General features: G+C 39.5%; 1 protein-coding gene and 1 long non-coding RNA gene across 6 annotated transcripts in view; one reads left to right on the forward strand and one right to left on the reverse strand.

Annotated features, from left to right (window-relative positions):
• GPAT3 (glycerol-3-phosphate acyltransferase 3) overlaps positions 1 to 26,189 on the reverse strand; it is a 57,888-nt gene that overhangs the window by 13,861 nt on the left and 17,838 nt on the right. For 4 of the 5 annotated variants that reach the window (XM_082391166.1, XM_082391163.1, XM_082391164.1 and 1 more), the window contains exons 4-6: positions 5,606 to 5,876; positions 2,498 to 2,572; positions 1,878 to 1,967 (exon numbers count right to left, since the gene is read on the reverse strand). In XM_082391166.1, coding sequence (XP_082247292.1) covers positions 1,878 to 1,967; positions 2,498 to 2,572; positions 5,606 to 5,876 — 436 coding nt within the window. The remainder of the gene's footprint in view (positions 1 to 1,877; positions 1,968 to 2,497; positions 2,573 to 5,605; positions 5,877 to 26,189) is intronic. The other variant, XM_082391167.1, reaches the window with a different exon arrangement.
• Positions 5,891 to 20,311, forward strand: LOC309628317. Its single transcript, XR_014244413.1, has 2 exons — positions 5,891 to 9,802; positions 9,865 to 20,311. It is a non-coding gene; the product is annotated as an uncharacterized lncRNA (long non-coding RNA).

Below are 26,189 nucleotides of genomic sequence, written 5' to 3' on the forward strand. Positions count from 1 at the left end.
GCATAACAACTTTAGTATGTTTTCCTTAAAATTAGAAGCAATTCTACAAAAAGCTGTGAACTCCTCTCTATGTAATTAAAGCTCCTTTTCTGTAGAAGATGTTTCCTCTAATCACACTTTTACCAAAACATTTTCTTCTACTCCTCACCCCAAAACTCACAGCCCAATCCCAAATCCTGTAATTTTAGAAATTTAAGGGGCCTTTTATGTTGGTAACACATGGTAAAGCCAAATGATGAAATGTTTCCCTTCTACAAAAAAGATACAAACATCCAGACACACAGATATAGAGAGCAAACGAGTGGTTAAAATTGTGTGTGGCAGGGGCATCAGAGGGGTGGGGAGTGGGAGGTGCAAACTACTGGGCGTAAGACAGGCTCAAGGACGTGCTGTACAACACGGGGAATGTGGCCCATATTTTATAATGACTGTAAGTGGCAAGTAACCTTGAAAAGTTGTACAAAAAATTTTAAATTTTTTAAAAAAGATCCAGTCAGTAAAAAGAGAGACACTTGTCATAGAACTTTTAAAATAATGATATTAAATATAAAAAAATAAAATTTAGTTTCCAGAAAAGTAATTCAAAAACAATCAAAATGGGGCTTCCCTGGTGGCGCAGTGGTTGAGAATCTGCCTGCCGATGCAGGGGACACGGGTTCGAGCCCTGGTCTGGGACGATCCCACATGCCACGGAGCAACTAGGCCCGTGAGCCACAATTACTGAGCCTGCGCGTCTGGAGCCTGTGCTCCGCAACAAGAGAGGCCACGATAGTGAGAGGCCCGCGCACCGCAATGAAGAGTGGCCCCCACTTGCCACAACCAGAGAAAGCCCTCGTACAGAAACGAAGACCCAACACAGCCATAAATAAATAAATAAATAAATAAATAAATAAATAAATAAATAAATAAAACAATCAAAACGATCTCCATGTAGCTAATAACTTCACTTACTACCTTTCTCCTCTCTGATGAGGGGTGAGGTAAGCAGAATGTTGGGTTCTGTTTTAAGGCTCAGTTGTGGGATTTTAGAAGTGGCAGAGCTGAGACTAGAAACCAGACTCAGGATTCCCAAGTCTAGTCCTCTTTCCACCATTCTGCGGGCCTGTCACCTTCACCATTTAAAAATTTTTACATGGATCCAGTTTAAAACCTGACTCTCCCATTTACTAGCCACGTGACCCTAGACAACCAAACCCAGAGCTTCCATTTCTTCACCCCGTAAACAGGATAACACAGCGCCTTCTCAAAGGGATGACCTATGAGAAGTACGGGCCTGGCCTGCACACCATAAATGCCTATTTATTAAGGTCATTACATGTTTATTATTATGTTCCCTCTGCAAATGGATTGCTTTTGAAAAGTAGGGGGTTTTTTTGTTTGTTTTTTAAACATCTTTATTGGAGTATAATTGCTTTACAGTGGTGTGTTAGTTTCTGCTGTAAAACAAAGCGAATCAGCTATACGTATACACATATCCCCATATCTCCTCCCCCTTGTGTCTCCCTCCCACCCTCCCTATCCCACCCCTCTAAGTGGTCACAAAGCCCCAAGCTGATCTCCCTGTGCGATGCAACTGCTTCCCACTAGCTATCTATTTTACATTTGGTAGTGTATACATGTCCATGCCACTCTCTCACTTCATCCCAGAATGTCCTCAAGTCCATTCTCTACGTCTGTGTCTTTATTCCTGTCCTGCCCCTAGGTTCTTCACAACCTTGAAAAGTGTTTTTGTGCACTGTTATGTCTGTGACGCTCTAAGCAGTAGGGATGAACACACTGGAAATACTCTTATTTCACCTGCTTCCTCCCACCCACTACTGTCAATCACACGCTGATTTACCTAGAGAAAGGCTGGCAGGAAGCCAGCAAACACTCACTTGTTATGATAATGAATGGTACCAGAGAGGGCACGAACACAGATCCTGCAGCAAGTCAGGTGGACCAGTTCACTCAGCCGGTTTTTGAGGCTGAAGGAAAGAGAAAACATTTTATTGTGCAGCTCTGGGCACTCCTAAGAAACAATACAATAAAAGCTTCAATGTGCTCCCTGACAGCAGCATACTGTTCAATTCTCACCGTCTCGCTGAGGCATTTAGGACAAAACTCTAATGGAAAATAGCTTCCACCCTGACCAACGATAAATCCTGACCAAGGACTAGCATGATAAATTCCTGCCCAAGATAAGCTGAAGCTTCTCTGGTGTCAGCCTCATGAGCTTGACAATACTACAAGACTCTCTTGCTTTCCTTGAGTCCCTCAGTCCATTTGCTTCCTTCTCTTCATTTCCCCTTTTGAAAAGCAACTTCTGTCAATTTAAATGTAAGCATCATGGGAAATCAAATAAAGACTATGAAGATGAAGTGAGCAGCATTTTAATACGCGTGCTGAGGCCATAAATTTGACACAGCACATAGGAATCACACAAATATTCTCTTTGTGGACACAGCTAAGAAAACGGACAATCCTATTAATGGCTGGGAGGAAGGAAACATTTCACCTGCTTTCTGGCAGCTGTCCAACCAGGGTAGTTCCTATAACCAAAAAACTGATCCCAATGAAAGCCAAGGTAACCCTGAAAAAGAAAAGAAACAGTAATGCAAAACCTAGCTGAACAGTAGGGGAAAAAGGGAAGGAATATAAAGTTCATAAAAAATTAAACTGTAAATAACTTGAGGAGCATCTACGCTATGCAATATGATGCAGCCATTCAAAGAATCGGGCAAATCTATAGATTCTAACATGGAAGAATGGTTCTTTGCACATTTTGAGAAAAAAAAAGAGTAAATCTCAAAATAATGTGTAGAGTATGATACCATTTTCAAAATAACAGCAAGCACATAACCAGTCTATAGATGCATATAGCAGGCCTGGAAATCTGTTCACAAAACTGCCACGTTCAATCTATGCAATCATCAAAGGGTTAAGCGGGCTAGTGAAGAGAATAAAAGTCTTGCCTTTCTGCTTTTCTGAAGTATTTTTTTAAAATTTTAAAAATATACACATATTAACTTCTTATATAAGATAAGAAAAGAGTTTTATGCTGTATAAAGGAGTCATTTCAGGTTGAAAGTAGTTAACTTATTTTGTTCGAGATACTTTGGTGTGGCATGGTGAGGCTGTAAAAGGAAAATACCTTGCAAAGGTCTGAAAATAACTTGTTTTTCTATGCTTTTTAATGACGGGGGCAAAAGGGCACAATTCAATTTTTTTTCAAAGAAATTTACAATTTATAGCAAATGACCAGAAAGTTTTACTTAAAGGCTCTTTCATAATAAGAGCACCAAGTTATATCACCATGTAGGAATCCTTCCATGCAAATCTAAGTGTGGTTCCTTTGTGTGGTTCTAGATAGCTCAGAAGTTAGTAAACAAGGTGACAGACAATACCTCTCATTTCCACAGACATTTTCTCATTTTTGAAAAGTGCTTTTACTTTCAAAAAGGAAATAGTCATTTTTAGAAATGTAAATAGAATTCCTCAAAAAGAAAAAGCTGAGATTTTATACCTTTCAAAATAAATGGGGCTTCCTTATAAAGACCTTGTTAAGTTGTTAAACCTTGTTAAAGTCTTGGTTTAACACCTTTTGACACAGCGATTTGAAGGTCCGATTCAGTTTTTCTTTGGATGCCATATTTTCATGTCAGTCACTAATGCAATAACTAAATGACTGCTTAATCTCATCCAACGATCGCACAAAAGTTTTAAAATAATGTTTTGTGTCATCTTGTCCTAATGAGAATCACTTGTTCCTACACATTAAATCAGAAGAGGTTATATATTTTAACATGTTTAACAACTGGGTTCAAAACTACTGAACATTTTTATTTGCTAAATTAACAGAAAATTCTGTTTTCCAGTCTCAGTGAGCCAACATGAGAGTTCTTACAGATGACACAAGTTTTCTGCCACAATCTGTGTTGCTTAAGAGCTTTACTGAGATACAATTCACATGTCATACAATTCACCACTTAAAGTGGCAATTCAATAGTTTTTGCCACATTCACAGTTATTCAACCATCAACACAATTTTAGCACAATCTGTTTTTTAAATGCTCACTCTGTAGCAACTGCTTCTTTTAAAAAGCATTTACAAAGCAATTCTTTCCCATGAAGAATATGTACTAAGAGTAGGAGCCTCAATTCTGCCATTTTCTTCTTGTTCTTGGGTGCTTATATTACTGGATTATCCTAAATCTGTGGTTTCTTTGCAAGAATCTTTTATGTCACATATCTATTTTATGAGCATTCATTTAAACTAGATAATAGAATCATATCACTATTTGGTGGGCACCCCCAGCAAGTGAAAGCTAACCAACATATGAGGGCATCTCAAGTACTCTGGGCTGTAAAATCCTCACTCTTTCTTCAGGTTGCCTTGGATACGGTGCCTGACCCATGGACCAAGTGAAGATGTAAGAGCTCGTCTATATATTCAACTTTACTGAAATTTCATTTCTTTATAAGAATAAAAATAAAATCAATGGAAGCACTAATTATAAATAGACTAGAAACTTCTAATAAATAAAAGCTGAAACATTTCCCAAACACAACAATGGATAATCTTGTGCACCCCAGAGTGCATGAACCCCACTTTGGGAACACTGGCTTAATGTTCAAGCAAGTGTGTCCTAATTTCACTTTGTTATCACAGCTGAAATGATTCCCCAAAGACATACCCCAACATCTACACAGTGGCAACATGAGCACAAGAAAAGAGAAAGAGCTTCTTAGAAATGTGCCTTTGCCTATACTTAAGCAATCTCTTCCCGCATAATAAATCTGAATGAGGCAAGGATAGGCCACCCTAGGGATGGTAAAGAGGTTTCAACTCATGTGCCAATTTTAGTCTGCTGGAAGCAACTGCCTGGAAAGCCGTATTGAGAGCACACCAAGGTCATGGCCAGGGAAATGAAGCAAGACAATCTACAGCAATATCGTGCCTGGCACCCGTGCTACTACCTGCCATCACCACGCTAAACAGACCGTAACCACTTCATCCCACTGCCCGGTGTCACCCCTTCAACTCACGATCCACACTGCGGCTCCAGTAAACTGGGCTTTGAGGCTACTTCCTCATGAAGCAGCACGCAAACTCAGAACCAAAACGGGGCCCAACTGGTGAACTTTTAATAGGAAAAGTGAGTGATCAAAATGGAACTAGGTGGAACAAATTCACCCTTCCAAATATCTCTCTCCCGTGTGGTAGCCACTCTGAGGAATTTTTTTTCTCCTGTGCAGCTATGAATGGCTACAGACCAGCAAAGAGAGGCAGTCACAGTTTGGATTACGCGCTGGTGAACGTGAAACTGTAAATACTCTCTCTTCTTTCTTCTAACTTCCCTTTTCTATCCATCCTCAAATTTTCCATGACTGAAAGAGCAACACGGATGCAGTTAATATATACTGGATTCTGAATACACACTTTCATTTGGGAAAAATGTGAGAGAATAAATAATATGTTTTGGTGGAGGTCACGTTTAGTGGTGTTTTCTAAATGGGAAGGGGTGGGTTAGTATCATTAATACTCTCACGTGGCCATTCCATACATGATTTAAAAAGAAAGCTGAACCAATTGTACCATCAAGTTACTGGGCAGGAGACGTACCTCAGAGGTAGTAGGACACAGTAGCGCACTATGACGCCCAGCACCCACACCATGGTGAGCTTCGGACTGATGTACTGGAAATTTACATTGGTCCTTGTGAGGAGATTCCATGACACTAGCTCCTCTGAGGAGAACCTCTGGGTCACTTCGTCTTCCACAATGGCTTCCAATCCCTTCTTGGAGAAATAAAACACGTCAGACAGCTCAAAGTCCCTTCCTCGCAGACCAGACAGCCCTTTTTCCATGGGTGACTCATCTCTTTGGATAATACCTTAAAAGAAAGCATCAGGACATGAGAAAATGCCATAGGACAGAAGAACAACTGATCAAAGAGGCTACTTTAACTTGTGCAGAAGACAAATAAATAAATCGAATGGGTAACATGAAGCAGATTTCAGAAATAAAAGACAAGCAACTGCAGTGGGAAAAGAGGTAAAAATCCCTGAGTCTGTGTGAAACGGTTTCTACCCAATGATTTCAATTCATTACAGAGGAATTTGGTCCTCAATAACCCTTTTGCTTGCACCTTCTCCCTATGAATCATTAGCAAAAGAACACACAGAAACAAACTCTCCCCAAGTATAAATCTAGACTGTGTAGAAACAAAGATTTATGTTTTCCCCAGATAAAAACTATAAAGCCAGAAAGCAAGCAAAATGGCAAAAGATATTTACCACAAATAGCAAAAATTTGATGTTTTTAATATGTAAAAATTACTTAATAAGAAAAACATAGGCTCCTGCAAAAAAGTAAGCAAAGTTCATGAACTGAATTCGTAGAAAAAAGATAAATAGTTAATAAATATTTTAAAGCTTTTTTACTTGTAATCAAAGAAACGTGAATCAGACAAAGAGTGGTCTATTTGCATGATCAAATCAGCAATATGTTTGTTTAATGATAAAGTTCACAGACAGAAATGACACAGGTACTCTCATACTCAATTTGTATGAGTGTGGAACTAGGAGCAATTTTGTCAAAATCTGTTTGGCATGAAGAAACTAAAAATAGTTTTGCTGATGATTCAATAATTCCAATTCTAGGAATCTGTCATAAGAAAATAATCAGAAACGCAGGCAAGAGTGTTCACTGTAGCATTTTCATTATAATAGATCCAGACAGGGACTTCCCTGGTGGCACAGTGGTTAAGAATCCGCCTGCCAATGCAGGGAACATGGGTTCGAGCCCTGGTCCAGGAAGATCCCCCATGCCGTGGAGCAACTAAGCCCGAGCACCACAACTACTGAGCCTGTGCTCTAGAGCCTGCGAGCCACAACTACTGAAGCCCGCACGCCTAGAGCCCGTGCTCCGCAACAAGAGAAACCAACGCAATGAGAAGCCCTCCCTCGCCGCCAACTAGAGAAAGCCCACGCGCAGCAACGAAGACCCAACACAGCCAAAAATTAATTAATTAAAAAAAAATAGATCCAGACAATGAGATATAGTATATCCATTAATAAAAACTATAATGTTAAGTGAAAAAAGTCAGGATCTAAAACTATGGTTTACTCTTAACTCTATGAAATATATATATAGTAAAAATGTCCAGAAGGAAACATTAAGTGGTTATCTCTGGGCAATAGGACTAGGTTTTCCTCTTTATACTGTTATTGTATTTTCCATAAAGAAAATAATTCAAAGATTTTTTAAAGTAGCATAAGTTTGGTAGATTGAAAAATGACTACTGCCACTCGGTTCTACCCACTGAATAAAAATAATAGATGAGAAGATCTTCAAAATAAAAAGTAGCTATATACACAGTGACATGGCTATCCATTTGTCCCTATGGGGCATATCACAAATGAATTTACTTCTTACATTAATTAGAAAAGTCAAGACTTAAGACGATGAGTTCCCTGAAAGAAGATCCCCTTTGATTTTCTCATCTTTCAGTTTACTAGGAAATCAATGAGGAAAGTGGAGACAGCTATGTGATCTGCCCTCTGGAGAACTTGGATGTGCATCTGTAGGAGGAGCTGTAATACACCCGTTTTTTGAAGGGATGGCAGCATAATGCACTGGAGTAGAAAGTAAAGAGGATCTGGAATCCAAAGTCAAGTTCTGTTAGGACAACCACCAGCTTGCTCTGTGACCGGGGTTAACCAATAAGTCACCGAACTTGGTGTTCTCCTTTATAAAATGGGGGGCAGGGGGCTGGGAAAGTCCTTACAAAGGCTAAAGTTTTCTGATTTCACTTTTGAGTTTTTTGGTGGGTTTTGTTTGTTTTTGCCCGCATGCAAAGCTAATACCTAACCACCTTAAGAATGAGAGCACGAAAGTAAGTTCTTGAATGATCATTAGATTATCTTTTTCAGTAGCGTACTCCAAGTGGTTTAATCTTTCCTCATCTCTGCAAAGGGTTTAATCAGTATTAGAAAATGAACCAAATAGTTTTGCTACTGAATTACCCTCTTGCTCTGTAGGTGCTGCAGTACCACTGAGAGCAGGTTACTCAATCCGAGCACTGGCCAATATTTAGCAGTGCAAGAGTTTCATTATTTAGCAATGTATAGACTTTTTTTATTAAGTCTAGAAGGGAAGAAATGAACAGTTACTTGGGAAATCGCTGAATGAAATACACTGGAGACAGGAGACTGCCCTTCTAAAAAATAACCTTTTTCAGAAGGACCAGAGATAAAAATACAAGTTCAAGTTGCCTCATATTATTTAACTGAGCCAGGAGAGAAGAGATCTGTAAACAGAAGCCAACCCTTTAGCCACTACACATTTGATGTGCAATGTTTTCTCTGCCCTCTGACCTACTTTATTCTGTGTAACTCAAATAAAATATAACTCAATTTTATATTTTCCTTAAGCCTCTTTCGAAAGTATGTGGGTAACTGCAATGCATCTAACTGACAAAGGATTCATTTCCAGAATATCTTAACATACAAAAAATTCATAAGAAAAAGTCAAAGAACTCAGTTAAAAAAATGCTTAAGTATATGGCGAGGAATTCATAAAAAGAGTAAGCCTTAATGACTTACTTACTTTTAAATAAACATTTAAAACGATGTTCAGCTTCCCTATAATCAGAGAAATGCAAAAACCACAATGAGATACTATTTCATACCCATGAAGACCGATAAAAATTTTTAATTGAATAATATCAAGTGTTGGTAAAGACCTGGGACAATGGAATGTAATTAGCACAACCACACTAGAAAACAATTTGGCACTGTCTAGTAAATTTAAAGATATTCACAGCCCAAGACCCAGCAACTCTACTTCCAGGTATACACCGCAGGAAGATCTGCATTTAATAATTGCAAATATACAGAAAAACTGCAGTGATGGTTCACTTTACCCAGATCCACGAACTGCCAATGTTTTGTCACATTTGCTTTACTGTCGTATCTCTGTATGTATAAAACAATACTTTTTTCTGAACCACTTGAGAATAAATTGCAGACATCATGCCCCTTACCCCCAAATATTTCAGCATAGATTTCTTTAGGACATGGAGCTTCACTTATTTAACCTCAGTACTTTTTTTTTTTTTGGCCTTGTCGCGGGGCTTGCGGGATCTTAATTCCCCAACCAGAGATTGAACCAGGGCCACGGCAGTGAAAGCACCAAGTCCTAACTGCTGGACCGCCAGGGAACTCCCATAACCACTGTACAATTATCAAAATGAGGAAAGTTGACATTACTGCAATACTAGTATCTACAGACCTTATTTAAATTCTGACAATGGTCCCAATATCTTTCATAGCATTTTTTTTCTGGTCCAGGATTCAACCCAGGATTGTACAATACCTTTACATGTCGTCTCTGTAGTCTCCTATTATATGAAAAGTTTCCTCAGCCTTTCTTTGTTTTTCAAGATACTGACATTTCTTAAGAGCACAAGCCATTTATTTTGTAGAATGTCTCAATTTGGGTTAACGTGATGTCTCTTCGCGATTAGATGCAGGTTGTACACTTTGGGCAGGAATACTATGTAAGTGATGCTGTATCCTTCTCAGTGCATCACATGGGGAGGCACTGATGTCAGTTTGTCCCATGATTTGTGACGTTTAACTTTGACCACTTGGTTTGAGGTAGTCAGTGCTTACAGGGTTCCTCCACTGTGAAGTTACTATTTTTCTCTTTTTGATTAATAAGTAGATAATTATTACCTATAAGTATCTATAAAAAGGAGATGCTTTGAAACTACAGAAATATCCTGCTCCTCACACTTTCACCCCAAATAAATTGGTGTCTTTTAAAATAGTATTTTAATACTATGACACTATGTGTGTCATAGTGATATGATAAAGACACTATGTGTCTTCTAAAATAGTATTTTCTCTCTCCTTCATTCCCTCTACATTTATTATTTGGTATTCCACTTTAAGGATGAGCTTTTTCCTTATATTCTAGAGAGATTCTTATAAAATTGTGCACAAACAGGCATATATAAGAACATCTTGCCACATAGTTTATAATAGCAAAATAGTGGAATCAATACAAAGGTTCATTCAATAGGTGGATATACAGCAATATATACAAATATCGGGACTTCCCTGGTGGTCCAGTGGTTAAGACTCTGCGCTTCCACTGCAGGGGGCACGGGTTTGATCCCTGGTCGGGGAACTAAGATCCCACATGCCACCCACATGGCATGGCCAAGAAAAATCAAATTTAATTTAATTTAAAATATATATATACAAATATCGAATCATTATGTTGTACACCTGAAACTAATATAATGTTATATGTCAATTATACGTAAATAAATAAATGGCAGTTCATATTTTTAAAAATGGATATATGAAGTATATACTACATAGCAGTTAAAAGAAATTAACTAAAATTTACCAAATTAGATAATTCGCAAACATCAGAAGGAACAAACAATTCAGAGTAATATGTGAAAGGTGATATTTTTATAGAGTTTGAATAATGCAAAACAATAAATACTACGTATTGTTTAAGAATACATACATGTATAGGGGAAGTATGAAAATAATAAACATCAAAATCAGAGTAGTACTTTCAGGTTTGGCAGGGCAATGGAATCAGGGAGGGATAAACAGGAGAATTTGTTTTGTAAAGTTTTATTTATTAAATTAGGTGTTGGCTACACATGTGCTATAACCAAGAAAAAAAAAAAAAAAGTTACATGGAACTGACAATTGTTCCCAAGATGAAGCTCTATATTGTAAGAGAGCAGGTACTAGCTTAAGAGCTCTTTAATAAGGCACACAAAACCTGAAATTAGGTATTATAAAATTAGATGTCAAAAGAAGCACTACTGAATTCATAATGTTACTTCCTTCCTGAATATTGACTACTGAGGGTCAGAAATACTGACTGAATTCACCTTAAGTATGAACTTCTAACAGGAAAAAATATTCAATTCAATCCACATATAGGGGATACTCACTATGTATCAGGCATCAAAATACACCTTAGAAAAAGAGGAAATATTTCTTTTGACACCAAAAAATGTTCATAAGTAGACCAAAAGTCTTCAAAATATAGATATAAATACATATCAGATTTAACTAGCACAGACAGTTTCTACACTGGTTTTATTGTCATTAAGGAAACCTCGTTATTATTAATAAATTAATCCTGATCCTTCAGAGAACCCACAGTTCTTAAATTGGTAAAACCCTGATTCTAGAAAATATTTCCTTTTGTTTCGCAAGTTAACCTCAAAAAAGGAAAGCCATAAACATTTGAACTTTGTCCTTACACCAGTGCTTCGGCCAACACGACAAGGTTCATGCTTGGATGAAAATAAAATTAGAACAATTATATCTAATGCAAGAGATGAATTGCACAAGCTGTCTGTGCCACCTGCCTTGAGCAAGTCACTGGTACATAAATAATACTAGCTATGAAAGGCCTGTTAAAAGAAATGGAGGCTGAAGTTAAAACCATCTCAAATATAATTAACTCTAAATTAGCTGAGTGAACTCCTGGAATAACTGCCCATTTATAAATCACGCTAGTTTTTCCATCTTCCAGCTGTAAAGTATGCTTTCTAGGTCAGCAATTACGGAAAATCAGGGTCCACCACAGACCAAAAGTGGATATAGCAGGCTTATGTACAGAAGTTGATCCTTAACCTACCAATAGGCTATATTCCAAAAGTCAGAAGCTCAGAGTTTAAGACACACTCTCTCATGGAAACTTTGAATTAGTCTGTTTAGAGCTAGAGTCCTATCCAATCATAAGCCTAATTAACCCAAAATATACGTGATCATATAGTAGTACCGTGAAATAGAAATCTCCTTTAGCACTATTTCCACAGGAAATTTAAAAATTAAATCTGGCTTGGAATCAACAAAAACAAAACAAAAAACTTCCTCGTCCTGTAGTGACTTAGAGGGGGCATTAGGGGCACTTTCTGGGACACTGTTAATGTCCTATTTCTTGATCTAGGTGAGAGGTCCATGAGTACATTTACTTTGGGAAATCCACCAAGTTGTACATTTATAATTCTACACTCTTGTCTATGTATATTATGCTTCAATTTTGTAAAAATTGTACTTGAGATCTGCTGGATGGCCTAGAGTTAACAATACTGTATCGTACACTTAAAATTTTGTTGAGAGGGTAGATCTTATGTGAAGTGTTTTTACCACAATTTTAGAAAAAAACGAATTGAAGGAGACAATATCTGTTAATCCCCTATTTCCATGATTTACCTATTACAGAATTAAATAAATACTACGTCTCTTAAAAAAAAAAAAAAAGTTTACTCTATATCCCCCTACCCAATTATTAAGCAATTGGGCAGGAAGGAGTTTACCTGTCCCAGCACCAACTAGTGGTGGCAAGGTCCTTTTTCTGCTATGAGAATCTCCTCTGAGGGTCTCTAGTTCTTGGCAAGAAAGCCAGGCCTACATTCTTCCCTCCCATGCCCCAATATCCTTCCTGATCCATAAATGTGATTGGCCTGATTAAAGAGACCAGGGTAAAGTAGCTGTAAAGATTAATTGTATGCGGGCTTGCCTGGTGGCACAGTGGTTGACAGTCCTCCTGCCAATGCAGAGGACATGGGTTCGAGCCCTGGTCCAGGAAGATCCCACATGCCCCAGAGTAACTAAGCCTGTGCACCACAACTACTGAGCCCACGTGCCACATCTACTGAAGCCTGTGCACCTAGAGCCCATGCTCTGCAACAAGAGAAGCCACCGCAATGAGAAGCCCGCGCACCACAACGAAGAGTAGCCCCCGCTTGCCGCAGCTAGAGAAAGCCGGCGCGCAGCAGCAAAGACTCAACGCAGCCAAAAATAAGTAAATAAATTTATTTTTTTAAAAAAAGATTAACTGTATGCGGTTGGGGCTGGGGAGTAGGGTGGATCAGAGCAGCTGGGATTAAAGAGCGGAAATATTCAGTGCCAGCCTCCGGAGAGATAAGACCCATGTTCAATCTCTAGGCATAGTTCAAGGTCCTGATACAATTCTAACAAGCCAGAGCGAAGGACAGATCCCTGAACAGACCACTGAGCTCTGTCCTCATTCTTCTCCAGTTCATTAATCATCACAGATATTCACACACTAATGAGTGAATCAACTATGCAGTCACCCAATTGCACAGGTTTCCAGCCCACTTTTTGCCACCTTTTTTCAAAATAATTTACCATCACAAGGCTAAGCTTGAGATATACCATGTGCAAAAAATTCCCTGGGCCGTTAGTCAAGTTACAATTTCCAGCACATAAATTAGGCGATTTGACTATGCTTATTTCACAGTGAATCCTTTGTGTTCCTGACTACCACTGCTCTCCTTCCTAAGGACTCTTTAAAAATCCAGTTTACTGGGCTTCCCTGGTGGTGCAGTGGTTGAGAATCTGCTTGTCAATGCAGGGGACACGGGTTCGAGCCCTGGTCTGGGAGGATCCCACATGCCGCGAAGCAACTAGGCCCGTGAGCCACAATTACTGAGCCTGCGCATCTGGAGCCTGTGCACCGCAACAAAAGAGGCCACGATGGTGAGAGGCCCGCGCACCGCGATGAGGAGTGGCCCCCGCTTGCCGCGGCGGAAGAGGGCCCTCGCACAGAAACGAAGACCCAATGCAGCCATAAATAAATAAATAAATAAAAATTAAAAAAAAAAATAAACACACTACATCTAAAAAAAAAAAAAAAATCCAGTTTACTGTTATTAACTTAGTTAAGTGTAATAATGGTATCCAGATTATGTTTTTAAAAAGTCAGATTTTTGAGACGCATACTAAGGTACTTAGAGGTAAAATGACATATATCTAGTTTTAAAATACTCCCATAAAAGGACATTCATTAAGGTGAGAGTACGGGGGGTGGGGGGATGGGATGAATTGGGAGATTGGGGTTGACATATAACACTACTGATACTATGTATAAAATAGATAACTAATGAGAACCTACTGTACAGCACAGGGAACTCTACTCAATGCTCTCTGGGTACCTAAATGGGAAGGAAATCCAAAAAAGAGGGGACACATGTATATGTATAGCTGATTCACTTTGCTGTACAGTAGAAACTAACAGAACATTGTAAAGCAACTATACTCCAATAAAAATTTTTAAAATGAGTCACTACAATTATACATTAAAATACATGACAGCACAAAAAAAAAAAAGTGAGAATACGGTGTTTCTGATTGCTTATCTGTATTCTCTGATTTTCGACATTGCTCACATACTACATCTGTAATTAAACTTTTAATTAAATAAAATACTTCCACAAAGGAAAAACTGAAAAAAAGGATAGATAAAGCAAATTCTTATTGAATTTGGGTGATGGCTATAAGGGAATTAACTGTACTATGCTCTTTACTTTTTAAAACTGAATACTGTATTTTTTTAAAAATCTGTTTAAGAAACTCATTTGAAAAGTCAGTTTAGCTGGGAATCAACTTCCTCATCTAAATCTCATTCATTCGTTCATTCAGTCATTACAGAGAGTGCCAGGCCAGGCACTAAAATATTCAATACACAGATGGGAGAGGGAAAAAAAGGAGTTGAACTAACTCAGTAGTTCTCAAGCATGGCTGCACATTAGAATATCTTTGGAATCTATAAAAGTAAAGACATCAGGGTCCAACCCCAAATCAACTAAATTAAAATAACTACACTTTTTAAAATATATAGGAATGGGGGAAAAACTATAAGGAAAGATATCAAAATATTAGGTCTTCTCTGAGTAATAGGATTTCATGTGGGTAACGTTTAATTTTCTTATACATCTGCAATGTCTAATTTTTCAATAAAGTATATGCATTATTTTACATAGTGAGAGAAACGTACTAAAAATGCTATTTTTAAAAACCAAAATGAGATACGTACTACTACTTACCCACCACAATGGCTATAATTAAAAAGGCCAAAAATACCAAGCACTGAAGAGACTATGGAATGCAGACACAGCTCTGAGAGTGTACAACCGTTTTGGAATACCATTTAGCAGTTTCCAACAGTTAAACACACTTGCTTACCCTATGACCTGGCAATTCCGCTTCAAGGTATGTACCCAAGAAAAACAAGTAAACAGGTTCTCAACAATGGTCATAGCAGCTTTATTCCTAACGGCTAAAAACTGCAAAATAACCCAAATGTCAATCAACACAATAACGGGTAAACAAATTATTATGTATTTGTATAAAGAAATACTCCACAGCAATTTAAAAAAATGCACTGATTCATGTAACAACATGGAGAAATCTCATAAACATTATGCTGCTTGAAAAAAACACAAAAGAGCCCATCCTATATGATTTCATTTATGTGAATTTCAAAAAAATAGGAAAAACTAATTGATAATGGCAGAAATCAAAAGAGAGGTTACAATGAGGACTGAGGGATGAGTCACGCCTACTAAGCAGGGCCTGAGAGAACTTTGAGATCATGAATATGTTCTTCAGCTGAATCTGGGTGGTAGTCACATTGGTTTACAAGTACGTAAAAATTCATCTTGTTGAACGGTTGATATTTGTGCAGTTTAATGTATGTTAATTATGCCTCAATTTTTTTGGGGAATCAGAAAACTGTTACAGAGACTTCCGTGGTGGTCCAGTGGGTAAGACTCCACGCTCCCAATGCAGGGGGCCCAGGTTCAATCCCTGGTCAGGGAACTAGATCCCTCATGCTGCAACTAAGAGTCTGCATGCCGCAACGAAGATCCCGTGAGCCGCAACGAAGACACGGTGCAGCCAAAATAAATAAATAAATAAATATTTTTTAAAAAGAAAACTGTCACATTTAAGAGTCTCCACAACTTTTAGCTATAATCCCAATTAGAGGCTCTAGCCAATCATACCTACCCTTCCCACGAATAATTTTGTCTACCTTCCTAAACTAAAAAGACAACTGACATTTATTGAATGCTTCCTGATGCCAGACTGTGTGCCAAACCCTTGACATGTACACTCATGTAATCCCCATAATCCTATGAGGTATTGTCTATTATCCCCATTTTACAGACTAGGAAACTAAGGCTCAGAGTGACTGGGTAACTTAGCTGGAGGCATGGGGAGAGAAAGAAATAGAACCAGGATTTGAAACCAAGTCTGTGACTCCAAAACCAAATGTTCTCTCATATCCTAAACCTTCAAATTCCATGTCACTCTCCAACAGTTGCTCTCTGACAAACCTCAAAGATGTAAGATCTTTCCCATCAACTCCACATCAGCCCCAGTTCTTCCTTGCTAAAGAGAAGCCCTGAGTAGCAGTTCTACTGAGTATCTCTCCTACCTTTGAAGGAAGAAATGGAACTTTGATATGGGAAAACCTATAAGTGTCCTCCATCTGTCATTAATCTGGACACGCACTTGTCACTGACTGACTTAGGCTTAATCATCCCTCCCAGGAAGCAGGAACTCAAGTCACTGGTTTTTTTTTTTTTTTTTTTTTTTCCATCTGGGGCAGGAATCTTTTACAGCCTGGAGCACATCCCATTAGGTCTTCCTACAGTAAGCCCAATAAAAAACAGCCCCTGGGCAGTGGTCCATTTAATACTCCCTCAGTTTGTAGTTCAGCCAGGTCCAAGTTGCCCAGGAGGCTGTTCTGTCCAATTTGTGATTCAGCACACAGATGTCCTGCGGTATCCTTCCTCTTCAAGTCCTCTCTGAGGCAGAAGCAGCTGCCCCAGGCATCTTGCAGGTTAGTCAAGGTTTAGAAAGGATAATAATCACCCTTGATGTTTTATCGTTGTCACTGTTAGGGTTTATTCTAAAGTCATTTACCTCTGTTATATCCTCATTAACCTGGACTGTTACCCAGCCAAGGTTTGTAGAAAACAGCCTCTATACAACCTGTTGTATCCTCAGCCATGACTCTACATTGAGTTCAAGGTCTCTTGAGCCAAAGACAGAGTGACTGTAAAGTTAAGAAGGTTAAGCTTCAGTCTCCTCACCTGCACGGCCCCTGCCGAGCTCCCACACCTAACTTTGTGTATTCTTTTTCTTAAAGAGAGTCTCCAAATTGTATAAGCTTCAGGCCCCCACAAAACCTGGATTGGTCCCCACCTCTGAATCAAATTATTTTGTTGCTACGAGTGACAGATCTACGTTAACCCCTCACCCTACAACCTAAAATGATTTAGAAGAAGAAATACTTAGGATGAGAGAAACATGTTATTACCAGTAAGTATTAGAACACTGAGAGTTCACAGACACACATTAACATCTTTCTGCTTAGTTTCACCTATTATTGATAATATTTTATCGATTTGATGGTCAAATTAGCAATATACTTGTAAGAGGGGTTGCTGTTGGCTAGGTCATTTTTTGGTTGCTGTTTTAAGGTTTGAAGTTTATCTGTTCTTGGAAGTAGAGAGATCGGTAAGGATGAAAAACGAAAACATGAATACAATGCAAACTGAAGAAAAAAAAAACTCACTACATAAAAGTTTCACAAGTGTCCCTGCTTTAGAATGATATTCGTATGTACCATATAATAGGTCCATAAAAAGAAAAGGGGGCAAAATCAGCAGAACTATCATGACCCATGATATACATGAAATGGGCTCAAAATAAATGCTGACTTAGCATCTCCTTTGGTTCCCTAAGAGCTACTCAATCACGATTGCCTAGTTTTTAAAAAAGCTTTAGAGTTATGAAACTACTCGTGCTCCCCTCCCCCCCCCAGTAACGTTTCCCCAGTTGGCACATTTAAGAGTCACATTCAACTTTTTTTTTTTAACATGAAAAGGGTAAAGTTTACTTTAAACACCTACACATCCCACTAGTTAATCCAAGTAGGAAAAACAAAATAAGGACAGGGGAGAAAGTCCACATATGATGTAAAATAAGAATTTACAAAGAAGAAATAACATAAACAGAAAAGTATAAAAATCATAAGAAACAACTTTGCATAAAGTCCTACGCAAATGAATATAATAAAAAGCTAGGCAGAATGGATAGCTTTCTAACTAAGAAAATAATACTAATACTGACACCAAGAGATGATTGCTCTAAACGATGGGGGGGACAGTTCAGGAGGTAATGTGAGCACTGGGGAGCAACAGATGAAGCTTCCCTCGACCACCACTCATCTCCTGCTGTGCGGCCCAATTCCTAACAGGCCTCATACCCGGGGATTGGGGATCCCTGCTCTAAAGGGAACCATTTGCACAAATGCAATAATGTTGTGGGGAGTAAGGAAACTTTACCTGTCCCAGACCCAAACCATTTTACAAGGAATTTTACCAAACCTTTAAATCTGAGAAGAAAGGGCATAAAGGGGGAAGGAGGGAAGCAAGTAGTAGGTAATACACTAATCTCAAATATAAGGATCAATTGCAAAAATCCTAACTCCAATTTTGGTAGACAGCTTCCAGCACCATATTATGACCAAACAATGTTTAGTCCATAAACACAAATATGACTCTAATATTAAGCTATTAATGTAATTTACCATAATATGCCTAAGGGGGTGGGGGAAATACTCATCACCAGATATGCTGAAAAGCATGACAAATTCAACATTCATTCTTGATTTACAAAACAAGCATCAAGAAGTATTTACTGGACTTCCCTGGTGGCGCAGTGGTTAAGAATCCGCCTGCCAATGCAGGGGACACGGGTTTGAGCCCTGGTCCGGAAGGATCCCACATGCCGTGGAGCAACAAATCCCATGCGCCACAACTACTGAAGCCCGTGCGCCTAGAGCCCGTGCTCCGCAACAAGAGAAGCCACCACAATGAGAAGCCTGTGCACCACAACGAAGAGTAGCCCCCGCTCGCCGCAACTAGAGAAAGGCCGCGCACAGCAACGAAGACCCAACGCAGCCAAAAAAAATAAATAAAATTAAAAAAAAAAAAAAAAGTATTTACCATAAGATGGAAAACTAGATCAAAGCCAACCTGATGCTTACAGGGACGATGCTACAGGCACTACAGCCCGTCCCCAGCAGGAACGGCAACTAACACCACTGCTAGTCAATGCTGTATTGGAGTAGCAGCCAGCACAATTAGACAAGGGAAAGAAATGAAGTATAAACTGGAAAAGAAATAAAATACAAACTAAAATTGAATAACAAGTGGTAAAACTATCACTACGAAGATAAAATAGCTGCATGCCTGAAAAAAAAAAAAAAAGGAAATCTGAAACCTACATAAGTAGAATTCCTACTTTTTTATATCCTTCTGCCTTACTAAAGTCAAAGCTTTCCAATATACAAACAACAATCAGTTAGAAGATATGATGGAAGAAGAGGCTCCATTTATAATATCTACTGGAATTATAAACTTAAGAGGAAATGTACACTGTCTAAGGAAAACTTTCAAACACCTCTGGAGGGTACAAAGAAACACCTAAACAAATGGAAAGATGTAATGTTCTTGGAGAAGAAGACTCAACACAGATAAGGTCAAACCACCCTCAGTAAATTTTTAAATTTACCACAATGCCAATAAAAATAGATAGTTGTATTTCCTCTGGAACATAGACAAGCTGAATGTCAAGATCATACGGATCATAAGCAAGAATTCACAAGACAGTTCTGTAAGGAAAAGAAATGAGAACAACGATCCCTGCCAGATATTAAAATGTCAATAATTAAAACAATGTACCAGTGCATGACAAGACAAGTAAACACTGCAGAATAGAAAGTTCAGGAATAGATCCAAAACTATACTAGAATTCAGGAAATTATTAAGGTTGCATCACAAATCATTTGGGTAGAGATGGGCTTTTTAATAGACAGTGTTGCAACATCTGGGTAGCCATCTGGACAAATACACCAGAATAAATGAATCAAAGATTTAAATTTTTTTTTTTAAGCCATAAAAGTAGTCAAAGAAAACACTGGAGAATTCCCTTAAGACTTGGCAGAAAGAAAATTTTTCTACTAAAAAAAATAAAAATCCAGAAGCTATAAAAACAAAATATTGATAAATTTGACTACATAAAATTGAAAAATATCGGACTTCCCTGGAGGCCCAGTGGTTAGGAATCCGCCTGCCAATGCAGGGGACACGGGTTCGAGCCCTGGTCCTGGGAGATCCCACATGCTGTGGAGCAAATAAGTCTGTGTGCCACAACTACTGAGCCTGCGCTCTAGAGCCTGCGAGTCACAACTACTGAGCCCGCGTGCCACAACTACTGAAGCTCGCGCGTCCAGAGCCTGTGCTCCACAACAAGAGAAACCACTGCAACGAGAAGCCCGCGCACCACAACGAAGAGTAGCCCCCACTCGCCGCAACTAGAGAAAGCCCGCGTGCAGCAACGAAGACCCAACGCAGCCAAAAATAAATAAATAAATAAATTTATTTAAAAAAGAAGAAAATATCTGCATAGTAAGAAGCATGATAAGCAAAGGGGAAAATACAATTGCAAACTGAAAGCAGTATTTTTAGCTCAGACAGACAAAAGCTAATCACTTTAATATATGAGAAGGTCCCAGAAATCAAAGTGAAACAGAAATCAAGAGAGAGAGAAAAATGGGCAAAAGAAAAGAAAAGAAAAATTGCCAAAAGACAGTTTCCAGAAATAGAAATAGAAATGGCCCTTAAACATAAAACGTGTACCAAATCACACTCTCTATAAAAGAAATGCAAATTAAGACTAACATGAGTTTCCACTTCTCACCTATCAGACTGGCACAAACCCAAAAGTTTGACATACATTTACACCATTGGTGAAGCCGTGGGGAAAGAGGCACTTCCATACACCCCTAGTGGAAGTACAAATAGTACAACCATTAATGAAGGGTGATTTGGCCATCAATCAAAATTACAAATGCTCTCTGACAGAGCAATCCCATTCATGTCACAGATTTATGTTACACGTAATTCATGTTACAAATGGTGTGAATCGCCACATATTCTTTGATAGCAAAAGGTGGAGAACTACAGGTAAAAAACCATTTGCATTGATGTAATGAAATTTCTTGTAGCTGTTAAAAAAAAGAAACTTTCTAAGTAATAATATGGAAAGGACTACAGGCTACAAGTGAAAAACTGGCTCAGAGTAGTGTTTACTGTACATCATCTTTGGTATTAGCAACTCAAGAAAATAACAAACATTTCCATTACAATAGCATGTTTGAGGTCACATAAAGAACCACTGGAACATCCATAAGACACTAACATGGCATGGAGGTAGAAAGTAACGGCTGGAAGCTATACTTATCAAAGCACATGTTTTTAAATTGCTATGATTTTTGTACCATGTGAATGTAAATACTACCTAGGCCAGAAAGTTTTTAAAAGATGTGTAAACCCAAATTTAAAATGTTTACACAAGAACGTGCACACACATATCCTTTGTGTGTCATCTGCTGGCTCTCCCAGAATCCCATCAGTCTGATGGCTCAGACTCTGCAGAACTGCAAAGATGCAACAAAGTGAGACCGTACTATGACCACTTTCCACATAAACCAGTGTCACCCCTGCATTTCAAATCTTACCCTAAAATACGTAATTTCTACGTTAGCTTTAGAAGTCCCTAATAACCCCACCACCACCTCACGTGTGTAGACACTCACAAAAAAGCAGTTTACAGATAAGGTATTCACTGCTTTTATTTCTGAAAAAGAGTTGATAGAAAACATCTATCGAAAAATATAACACAGAAGAGTATCAGTGGGCAGAGGAATAAGGAGAGAGAAAATATAAAGTTAGAACTCTCTCTCCTCTGAGTTTCCACTCTCTCTGCTCCTATTCTTTTCCCTGGTTGATACTCATCTGGCTCATTTATCTCTTCCTGCCCCCCTTTTTTCTCTAGCCTCTATAAATGTCTTTCACTCAGTGAGTTCATTCAATCTACCATTTCAACTTCCACCCTCTGCAAATAATTCCCAAATGTACATCTGTAGTCCTGACTTCTTCCCCAAGGCTCACATTTTTACATGGCTGCACAGACCCTCCACCTCTGCACCAGCCCCATGGCTCTGGTTCAAGGCCCCAGTACCTTCCAGAATGGCTTTCCATCTACCACCCTCCTTTCTCCACTTTCCCCACCCTCTTCCTAACCCCGCTTCCAAAAAGCTACCAGATTTGTCCTGAATTTAATTAAGTAATTTCTTGGCCTGGAATTCAGGGCTCTTTAGGATTGAAATATTCAATCTCGACACTCTGCACCTCCAACTCACCTTCACTCATCCTAGCTCCAACCAGACTAAATCAGTTCTTGGGCCCCTAATATCTCTTAGGCTCTCCTACTCGCCTGCCTTTGCTTACAATTTCTTCCACCTGATACCCCTTTTTCTAAAATTACTCAAGATTCTTCACATCAGCAGACCTCCATTTTCCCCTTTTTCATTTTCCTTGAGCCCATGAACCACCAACCCCATTCATTATATGATGCAGGAGTTGTTTTAACTGATTATCAGCAAAGACAGGAAAAAAAGTACATGTTACATCAAACTTACAAAACATCAGTTATAAGTTTCTAAAACTAAATCAGGCTTACACTAAAAGACACAATGGATGACTTGTCCTATGAGGGTGAGGGTGAAATGGCAAGGCAATGCCCTCCCTTAAAAAAAAAAAAGATGTTAGTTCTTTTTTGTTGATTACAAAATGCCTGTTTTTCTCTTGTACACACACCCTGATACACACGCCTCTCTATTGATTAGCAATCTTGGGCACAGGCTCACTTGAGCATCAGAGGCTGAGCACCCGTCACACGCTGGGATTTCGCAATGCCTGCTGGCATCACACACGATGTCTGTTGCCGAGGGTCATGTGGGTTGACCACTGACTGGCAAGGAAACTCACTGTTTAGAACATATGAGTCACTGAAAATGAGGACGTTCATTTAGTCAAGTAAATTTGTGCTAATGCTGTTGCAGAAGCAGGAAGAGGAAAGGATTCATCTGCATGATACACTAACAGATACCAACTTAATTTAGTAAACAAAAAGCTTACCACACTTTGAAAAAAAGAACATACACCTACCCTTTGCAAAGGTTTGGAGTACTTTACATAGTCTACCAAGCAGGTGAATGCTTGAATTAATCACACATAGCCAACGTCTGTACTCTCTATCCAATCTTAATCTCATTTTCTCTCTCTCTTCTTTTTTTTAAGGGATGGTCTCTGGAATTCATTATCAACTTCCCCTCTGCTAGTTAGCTATTTATTTATTTATGTATTTACGTATGTATGTTTGTTTGTTTGTTTGTTTGTTTATTTGGCTGCACCGGGTCTTAGTTGTGGCACTCAGGATCTTCATTGCTGTGTGCGGGATCTTTAGTTGCAGCATGTGGGATCTTTTAGTTGCGATGTGCGGGCTCTTAGTTGCGGCATGTGGGATCTAGTTCCCCAGGGATCGAACCCGGGCCCCCTGCATTGGGAGCACGGAGTCTTAACCACTGGACCACCAGGGAAGTCCCTCCCCCCTGCTTAAATCAAGAGAATGCCACTGGTTTTAAAGGGATACCCGAAATCACTGCCCTTAACGCTGTTCTCTCTTGCAACTTGAAGAAGGGTGTCATTTGCTATGTATATGCGCTGTCTCCAGAGTACCTTAAATTTTGTGAAGGCCTGAAGCCATGTTCCTCCAAGTTGCTGTCCTCTGCCTACAATGCATTTTCCCAGGTATCCAAAGATAATAAGGCCAAATGATCCACCGACACAGTTTGTCCACGACACCCCCTGCACCCGCAGGCATCAGGGTCCGCTTCTATTTCCCAGGTGAAATTAGCAGGTGCAGAGCGGGCAGCACCAGCGAAGCACAGAAGCAAATCCTGCTTCCAGAGAGAAACACCTGGAAAGGAAGAAGCCTCTAAAGCCCTAACACAAAAGCGTCCCGTTCTTCACTCTTGTTCACCAGGTATCCCAGAAGTTACAGGAGACGTAAGGGGTCTACTAGTTCTGCTCCCTGAGGAACCTTCAGAACACGGGCTAGGGCTCCAGGGTATAGAAGCTCTTCTCTAGCCAGCCCAAGCTTTGGGGGAAACAGAGCTTTTGAGGAAGAGAAGCAGAGATACCAGGCACCTGACATAGAAAAGCGAGTGAAGGGGTCCAGAGTAGAGCTTTTCATCACACTGTTCTGAGGTTGGCACACCAAAGAGGAGGCCCCTGCCTAAGAGTTGGGCTCACCCCCAGGGCATCCAGACATCACTGGCTTCTTCCTACCCCAACCCAAGAAAAAAACTGTCTAATCACAAGTCCAATGGGATCTCTCCTTTCTCTGAGCCCAAGAGTCTCTTCTCAACAAACGTAGAACCCACACTATCTGCTCCCTATCTCCCCCACCTTCCGTGTACGAGGCATGCTTTGGTGCCCTCGCCCCTCACTTTCTTGTTGGTTCGAAAACTTATGCTGCCCCGAGTGCTTCAGCAAAAAAAACCAGAAAATTGGGAACCGCTATTACAAAATCTCTTGAAGAAAGGAGAAAAGGTGAAGAGGGCTTGAGGAGTTGTTACCACTTGCTGGCGAAATAACAGAACTGATGAAGAGCTTTCTTGCTTTCTCTGCCCATAGAGCCAGTGACCCACAAGTAGACAGCGATGTTACAGAGATAAACACCACATAAAGACAGATTGAAAACTGAAATACTTAAAACATTTATAGGGAATTTGTTACAACCAAGACAACAAGGCACAGCTAAAAAATGAAAAGAGTTTTGTTATATAATTTATACCTCTCCCAAAATTCTCAATTATCTATCCAATTTGCAAAAAATCTCTACGTAATCTACCTACTAGCCTGGTCCAGTTTTCGTATCCTTTTTTGCTAATGAGAAGTTCTTTCTTACATCTATCAATTTTTTTACTTCAATTTAAGGCAATCTTTTTGTTCCATCTTTTATGGATATGGAGGGAAAGTGGGATGGCTTCCTCCTTCTAATAATTAACCAACTGAAAAATGTATAATCCCTCAGTTTTTTGTTTTTGTTTTTTTCTTTTTCTAAATTCAAAAATCAACCCTCGGGCTTCCCTGGTGGCGCAGTGGTTGAGAGTCTGCCTGCCAATGCAGGGGACATGGGTTCGAGCCCTGGTCTGGGAAGATCCCACATGCCACGGAGCAACTGGGCCCGTGAGCCACAACTACTGAGCCTGCGCGTCTGGAGCTTGTGCTCCACAACAAGAGAGGCCGCGATAGTGAGAGGCCCGCGCACAGCGATGAACAGTGGCCCCCGCTTGCCACAACTAGAGAAAGCTATCGCACAGAAACGAAGACCCAACACAGCCAAAAATAAATAAATAAATAAATATTTTAAAAATGCATTTAAAAAAATAATAATCAACCCTCACAGATCTCATTCAACCCTTTATACAGGCTTCAGAATTTCCTCTTTACCACCCTTAATACAAACAGTAAACCTGGACTTACCTGTGCCTTTATATCACATCTAAACTGGTTTGCATTTGAGGCCCTTCATAACCTAATCTTATTTCTATCTTTCGTCTCTTCTATAAACTAAGCTCACTCCCACTGCTATTTAAATGATTCCCTCATTTTCCCAGTTTAGAAAGCCATCACCTTAGTTAACCTCAATCCACCTCCACATGGCCAGTTCAACACCAAACATCCACAAAAAAACCCTCTCTGATGTCCCCCATCCAAAATGATCTCCTTTCATGCTACGCTCATTAAGTTTCTTCCTCAAATTAATTATATTTATATGTTTGTGGACTTCAATAACACCAGTGCTGCCCGATTCTCAACTGCCACATGGATATCCGGATCTTGGTGATATCTCCTTAACTAGGCTAAGGGTTGCTTGTGGGCATAGTTCCGAGTATAACGCAGGCACACGGAAGACACACAGGAATCACTGTTCATGGCCAAGACCAGGGCTAGTAATTCAAAGCAGCGCATCACTGTGTAGTTAAACATGCTGGCTCTTTTATGCACTGCAGCATCAGTCTAGGTTCTGTGCCCTGCTTTCCACTGCCTGCTTATCTAAAACTCTGCCTGTGGCTTTCTGAAGGGGCCAGTTCCTATCATGCATGTAACCAAGCCTGGTTTTTTATCCCATTTTGGAGCATCCTCCTTGGGTAAAGGATCTTGAATGTTTTCCCTCTCTCTGGTGGCTCATTCATCAAAACCATCAAGGTTACTTTAAACTCTACTCCTGTTTCCTAGGCTGTTTAAAACCTGACTAATTTAAAAGCATTCAGTCCACCATACTGCACTTCAATGATGTCAAAGTCATCAACGTAACCTCAAACAATACAACCAAATCTAAGCCAAACCCAATTACTCAACAGG

Source organism: Balaenoptera borealis (assembly GCF_965194805.1).
Source record: "Balaenoptera borealis genome assembly, chromosome: 4".
NCBI classification, from domain to species: Eukaryota; Metazoa; Chordata; class Mammalia; order Artiodactyla; family Balaenopteridae; genus Balaenoptera; species Balaenoptera borealis.